We start from the raw sequence: 7,598 nt of genomic DNA on the forward strand, positions 1-7,598 counted from the left end.
CGCCGCCAGTGCCCGCGGCCACTGCTTGGCCTCCCGCGCGGGGGCTGCTCCCCCAGGCCCTGCAGGGGTAAACAGCTCCCCTCCCCTTGCTGCCAGCTGGGGCCCGCGGGCCGGCACTGCCCACCTCACCGCAGCCCCACCACTGCCGCTGCCGCCGCAGCTCCACGCTCCACACCGCCACCCTGTGCTCCGCAGCGGCAACTCTGCACCGCCGCAGGTCCGTGCTGGTGGGGCCACCGCCACCGTGGGCCAGACAAAATGACTTGGCGGGCCGCATGGCAGGCCGTATGTTGGACAAGCCTGTCCTAAAGGCTTGTTCCTGTGCTTGCAAAGCTGCAGACTTCCTGTAAGAGGAGACATCTGCATTCCCTATATGAATCCAGTGAGATTCCCCTCTTCCAACCCTCCTGCCCTGCTGCTTCTTTGAAATGGGGTGATTCTCTCTCTGCCTCTGAGGCTGCTTCAGATTCCTGGTGGAGGGTGGGCAGTCACAGGTGCCTATTTGACCTCTGCCTCTGAGAGGGGGGCAGGCCCCAGATTTTCAAGGTGGAGGTGTGACATAGATGTCCCTTTCCCCCTTTGAGCTTTATACTGGTGCTAGAGCTGCTGAAACCCTTTCCAGATGCTGTTGTTACCCTAGATGTGGCCCTAGCCTCTGACAACAGACAGGAAGGGACTTCCACCTGCAAGAAGGAAGGAAAAGAAGAAGGTCAGGGATTCCCCAAACATCCGTAGTTAACATGGAAGTAATGTTTCCTGTAACCAGAGGCTATTGCTGGCCATTTATCACCCCAGTTTATGATCACTGAGGGCCAGTGGAAACTGAGTGCAGCTGCTACTTAAGACACTGCTTACAGCTGGTGAGCCAAAGATGAGCAGAACTAGTTCCGATCATTTAACAGTGTTTTACAAAGCTTCTGCAGTTGCCTGGCGAGGCTTGCAAGGCATCCTGTAAGCAGCATTCCAGACCCTTCCCAGACAGTGACTCCATATGGTAGCTGAATAAACAATTCAGATTCCTTCTCTCAAGCTGAGAGGAGGATGATCATATCCTTTTTTGACTGAGGGTCCTTGTCCCTCACTTAATGCACCCCCATGTTGAGAACCTAAGTCTGACAGACATGAGTTGAGAAGCTTCTCTCGCTTCATACTCAGTTGCTGTCATGACAGGCCGATTCCTTTCCCTGGACTCCATCTGCTGCCACAGAGGTGGCATATCCTCTTGGCCTGATGCATAGGTGGTGCATAGCGGGCACAGGAGGGCACGTGGCCCCCCTGAGATTGGCCGCCACTGGCTTCTGCGGGCAGTTGCCCCCCCCTCCCCCCTTGCTGCCAACGTGGCCACTGCTGGCTGTGGGCGGTTGCTGCTGCCGACAGTGCAGACAGCAGCAGCAGGTGGTCTCTGCTCACTGGCCCCCGCTCGCCCCGTCCACCACCGTGGCCACCTGTGAGCAGTCCCTGCTTCGCACACCCTTGTCACCAATGTCACTGTGGCCACCTGCAGGCAGTCCCTGCTCGCCACCGCCACACCCCGCCCCCCCACAGCCTATGGGTGGTGCCTGTGGCCCCCCCCCAGCCTGAGGAGACATGCATTGTTCATGGCCTGATGGCTTTACATCTTCCACAGCAATTTCTGGGAATGGGGAAAGGTCACTGTGCCTGCTTGTGATGTTTTGTGAAGCTCTGATGGGGAGCCCTGAGTGCGGGCCCTGGGAGGTGGGCTTGCTGTGGGTACAGCATGCTGTGGCAAGGGTCCAGTTCAGGCCACAGCAGCGATCTCAGATCAGAGAAATGGAGTGAGAATATGAGACAGCAGACAGGGAGGCTGGGGATGTGGACAAGGCCAGTTGTTTGCACTCTCATTACTTTCTCCTTTGTCTCAGTGAGATTGGCACTGCTGGGAAGAAGAGCCACCCTGGCTTGTGGCCACTTCCCCTCCATCTGCAGTCAGCAAACTGCCGTGGCAATGAGCAGGCCCTGCTCCAGTGTGGCTACCAGGAGGCTGTGTCAGGAGCCTGTCACCAGGGCAGTGCAGTGGCAGTATGTGTCCCTCCAGAAGGTAAGTACAAAGGGAAATCCTTGCCTATCAGGGCCATATGGCCCAGTTCCCAGCATCACCACTGAGACGTAAAACCCCATATGGTAAAGTTGTGAGGACAAAAAAGATGACCAGGCTTTGCTCACATTTTTTACCACTACAGAAAATGGCTTCTGTTTCCACAGAAGGAGTGAGCAGGTTCTTCCAGCTCTGAGCACCAGAGCGGGATGCAGGGCTGGAGAAGTAGAACTGGGGCGGCTCTAAACCATTTAAATGGCAGCACTTACCAGCCCCTAGCTCCTTGTGGGGTACCTCGCCCCTGCTCCCAAACCTGGGCCTCTACCTCCAGGTAGCAAAGTCCCTCCACACTGTTGTCCCTCAAATGCCTGTGTCTTTTCTGTTCCATCATGCAGTCTCTAGTGTTTGAGTTTCACAGGTGAAAATATGTTGGATGGGGAGAAAAAGAGCAGGGGTAGAGGCATCCCTGAAACTCCTATGATCAGAGATTGTGCCTGGCTCCCCAGCTGTCAGATATGCTTTCCTTCCCTCTGTTTTGCTCCTTCTTCTTTTCCTGAAGAGCAGGTGTAGGGACCCCGCTGCGTCTGGTTGGGGGGAAGGCAAGCTTTGAGGGACGAGTGGAGGTCTACCATGATGGTGAGTGGGGCACCATCTGTGACGACCAATGGGACAACAGGGATGCTGAAGTGATTTGCAGGCAGTTAGGACTCAGGTAATTCCCTTTCTTTTACTTTCTGTCTGGTGATGGGGGTAGGGAGACTTAACTTAAGAACTGCCACCCTGGATCAGAACTGTGGTCCATTTAGGTCACTCAGCTCTTGCTGCCAGCTACCTCAGAAGAATGGCCAAGAAAATCTGGCATGGACTATTTCAGAACCTACCCCCAGGGAATTTTCTTCTAGGGTTCTTGAATCTCGGCTGCTGTAACCCTGAATGTTCTCATTATACATGTGAAAATGTCTAGGTCTTGTCAGAATACCCCCAGGCTCCTGGCCTTGGTGGTAGCTCACAGCAGTGAGTTCCACTTGTGAATGGTACCTGTTCCCTGTGACAGTTCTGAATGCAGGTTCACTGACTGTCCTATTGGTCTTCTGTGGTGAGAGTGGGAAATTGGGAATTCCAGTTTACCCTCCTCTCTGCTGTTCATGTATGGACACTGCTGGGTGCTGAAGACCATGGAAGCCCGTGTCCTTACAGAAGTGCCTCCCTGGGGTTTAACAGACTGACTTTTTAGCTTCCCTTTTTTACATCTTGATTCTGGGTTTGTGTGTGTAACCACCAGACCTTCAGAGCTTTGCATATCACTTTTGCCAGTGGCTGCATCTACATAAGACACTGACTGTGCAGTAACCTGAGTTACTGCGCAGTAGGGCTGTGTGAAACTTTGGCAGCCGTTTCATTTCGGAGGTGTTTCAGCCCATTTTGGTACCCAAAACACTGAATCGGACCATAAGACTCCACAACATCTCCAAAACGGAACCATCCAAAATGTTTCAGAGGCGGGCTTGTGGGGAAACACAAACTCAGAAGAGGGAAGGGAAAGGACTGCTCTGATATTAACATCTGTAGCTGGCCAGTGTCTGCAGTCTGTCCCTGAGGTCCCTTCCAATCCCAGTGCTCTGGGGGAGGGATGGAGAAAGAACATATAAGGCTGTTTGTGAACTAGTCTCTGCCTTTTGTGAGATCTGCCTCTTGCAGCATGAGCAGCAGAACACAGCATCTGAAGAGTCTAGGCTGGTAGCAGTAGGTAGTCTGCTGCTACCAAGTTTACACCCAATCCCTGAAACTCCTATGATCAGAGATTGTGCCTGGCTCCCCAGCTGTCAGATATGCTTTCCTTCCCTCTGTTTTGCTCCTTCTTCTTTTCCTGAAGAGCAGGTGTAGGGACCCCGCTGCGTCTGGTTGGGGGGAAGGCAAGCTTTGAGGGACGAGTGGAGGTCTACCATGATGGTGAGTGGGGCACCATCTGTGACGACCAATGGGACAACAGGGATGCTGAAGTGATTTGCAGGCAGTTAGGACTCAGGTAATTCCCTTTCTTTTACTTTCTGTCTGGTGATGGGGGTAGGGAGACTTAACTTAAGAACTGCCACCCTGGATCAGAACTGTGGTCCATTTAGGTCACTCAGCTCTTGCTGCCAGCTACCTCAGAAGAATGGCCAAGAAAATCTGGCATGGACTATTTCAGAACCTACCCCCAGGGAATTTTCTTCTAGGGTTCTTGAATCTCGGCTGCTGTAACCCTGAATGTTCTCATTATACATGTGAAAATGTCTAGGTCTTGTCAGAATACCCCCAGGCTCCTGGCCTTGGTGGTAGCTCACAGCAGTGAGTTCCACTTGTGAATGGTACCTGTTCCCTGTGACAGTTCTGAATGCAGGTTCACTGACTGTCCTATTGGTCTTCTGTGGTGAGAGTGGGAAATTGGGAATTCCAGTTTACCCTCCTCTCTGCTGTTCATGTATGGACACTGCTGGGTGCTGAAGACCATGGAAGCCCGTGTCCTTACAGAAGTGCCTCCCTGGGGTTTAACAGACTGACTTTTTAGCTTCCCTTTTTTACATCTTGATTCTGGGTTTGTGTGTGTAACCACCAGACCTTCAGAGCTTTGCATATCACTTTTGCCAGTGGCTGCATCTACATAAGACACTGACTGTGCAGTAACCTGAGTTACTGCGCAGTAGGGCTGTGTGAAACTTTGGCAGCCGTTTCATTTCGGAGGTGTTTCAGCCCATTTTGGTACCCAAAACACTGAATCGGAACAGAAGACTCCAAAACATCTCCAAAACGGAACCATCCAAAATGTTTCAGAGGCGGGCTTGTGGGGAAACACAAACTCAGAAGAGGGAAGGGAAAGGACTGCTCTGATATTAACATCTGTAGCTGGCCAGTGTCTGCAGTCTGTCCCTGAGGTCCCTTCCAATCCCAGTGCTCTGGGGGAGGGATGGAGAAAGAACATATAAGGCTGTTTGTGAACTAGTCTCTGCCTTTTGTGAGATCTGCCTCTTGCAGCATGAGCAGCAGAACACAGCATCTGAAGAGTCTAGGCTGGTAGCAGTAGGTAGTCTGCTGCTACCAAGTTGTAGCCAGCCATTAGCCAATCCTTTCCCACTTACCCTCGCCTACCATTCCTATCGTTAATCCCTTTCAAATATTTCTTCCCCAAAAATCCTGTTGTTTATTCAGGGTGGCAGTGCCCCTATGGCTGAGCTGGATGAGATCTAATGCACCTTCTTTTCCCGCCTGCCACGACTTTGATGATATAAGAGATCTATAAAGGGAAGGTGGTGACTGCCTGTCTCCTGCCCAGCTCAATCACAAATCTGAGAGTGAAAGAAGGACCAGCTCGGAGCCAACTTTCTAATTCCCTCTTCTCCTTTTATTTTTTATTAAAAAAAAATCCTTGACCTTTTGGCCTTCTCTTCCTCAGGGGTCTTCAAGGTCAGCTGCTCTCTTGCCGGGGGTCGCTACCCCAGACTCTTCCACAATCTGCTTTCCCCACCCGGGTCTCTTCCCCAGGAATTTCAAATTGCGCTGCAGGGAGCCTGATTACCAGCAAGTGCTGCTTGAGCAGCAGGGGATTCCCTCGGACGTAATCAGGTGTGGACGCAGTCTTCGCGGCTCGGGATCTTGCATGCCCAGCCTCAGCTATGAAGGCTTCTGAGAGGGGGGCCCAGCTCCCTTTTTCCCTTGGGCAGGCGCAGAGAGTCAGACTCTCTGACTGGCTGGGGAATGTCCACGGGAGGCAAAAAGAAAAGAAAAGAAAAAGAGGAAAAAAAACACCACAGCGGGCAGTACAGGCAGACCTGCTGCCTCTGCCACCCCGCAGGGGCTATCCCCAGATTCCCCTCCAGTGCCTGACCTCTTCCACCCTCTGCTTCACTCCTGCGGTGAGGGTGCCACCACCTCTTCAGCCTCAGCCCAATGGCTTACCCACCCTTCTGGTTCCTCAGCTACTCGCCCCTGCTCCTTCGACCCTCCTCTGGGTCTGCCCCCGGCCTCCAGATATAGCCTGCACTGAGGATTGGCCCCAATTTGCTTCACCTAATGTGGAGGTAAAGCTGCACTGGTGCAGATCGGGAGTTCTCACTGTAGAACAGATGTTGCCGCGTGAGGTGGTTCATGTCCCTGGCCGGGGATACGCCCCTGGTGAGTGCCCTCTGGGCTCTCACAGGAGCAAGGACATGGGAGCAGTGTCTGCACCTGCCCCACCTCCACCAACACCAGCAATAATAATATCCACCAGCATGACAAGTACCAGCATGACAGTCTCCTCCACCCCAATTTCAGTTCCCAGCCTGAGCCTTCCAGTGCCAGAGGAGGAGCTGGATCTGGAAGCAGCAGATCTGAGTGCCATAGCCAAGGAAGTTCTGGGGAGGAAGAGGAATCTGATCTTCCGCTCCACATCCCTCAAAGTTTCCCTAGAGCCAGGTCTCCTTCTCCAGAAGGCACTGCAGAGGAGGTTGTGGGGGCAGGTGGCTCAGCGTTCCCTGTCATTGCACCTCTGCCTGCTGAGGAGGGGGATAAGGCAGGATCCACATCCACACCTGCACCCACACCCGCACCCCAGAAGCACCCACAGAATTCTGAGGTGGCAGATGATCCCACAAATGCTATCTGCCTGCACTGTTTTGCAAGATCAGCCAGGGCAAGGAGATGAAACACTTTACCACCATGGGGATGCTGATGCATCTCAGGAGGTACCACCCCTTGCCCTTGTTCCTCCTCAGCCTGGCACCAGTGGGAGCATGCCCAAAGGGAAGTCCCCCTCTTGCTCCAAAGCCCCCATCCTCTAGAAGTAGAGGCAGGCCACCCTGGACCAGTGGGGGAAAGGCAGGGACAAAGGGGGACACATTTTAAAGGCAAGTGAGGTCACCCAGAGCATTGGGGAGATGCTTGCTCTGGATGGCCAGCCCTTCTCCTTAGTTGAGTGGCCAGGGTTCAGGCAGCTCACGGCACTCATGACCCCATCCTACCAAGTGCCCGCATGCACCACCTTCAGCAGCAGGATGGTGGTGCCCTCCCTGTATGAGGCATTCAGGGAGTACCTGAGGGAGGAGCTGCACAAGGCAGGTCCGCAGGTGGCCTTATACTTCACCTCGGACATCTGGAGCAGCCGGGATGGAGATCGTGCCTACCTCTCCTTTACAGGGCACTGGTGCAATCAGTCAGGGGATCAGCGGGCTGTCCTTCAAGCGGAGGTGATGGATGAGTCCCACACAGCAACAGAGATCATGGGGTCCATGAACCACATGGTGCAGGGATGGCTCATTGGGCAGGGCGAGCTCAACCATGGGTTCATGGTCACCGATAACAAGGCCAATATGGGCAAGGCAGTGTATGATGCCAACTTTGTTAGCATCTGCTATGTGGCACACAAGTTCCACCTCATAGTCAGGGATGTCTATGAACTTCACTTCATCAGCCTCCTGGAAACAAAAACTCATGGACTCAATATAGACATTGGATTTATGACACACTATAACCTGCCTGACATCTGACTCCCCAGGTACCTCTCCACTTTTACCTGCTACATCCCCCT

At 53.3% G+C, this 7,598-nt stretch overlaps 1 protein-coding gene across 1 annotated transcript in view; it reads left to right on the top strand.

Annotated features, from left to right (window-relative positions):
- Nucleotides 1-7,598, top strand: part of LOC102382778 (neurotrypsin-like) — a 55,228-nt gene that overhangs the window by 16,064 nt on the left and 31,566 nt on the right. Inside the window, exons 6-7 of the mRNA XM_025212631.1 lie at nt 1,884-2,059; nt 2,621-2,768. Of these exons, the coding sequence (XP_025068416.1) occupies nt 1,884-2,059; nt 2,621-2,768 (324 nt within the window). The remainder of the gene's footprint in view (nt 1-1,883; nt 2,060-2,620; nt 2,769-7,598) is intronic.

Source organism: Alligator sinensis, unplaced genomic scaffold, assembly GCF_000455745.1.
Source record: "Alligator sinensis unplaced genomic scaffold, ASM45574v1 scaffold109_1, whole genome shotgun sequence".
NCBI lineage: Eukaryota > Metazoa > Chordata > Crocodylia > Alligatoridae > Alligator > Alligator sinensis.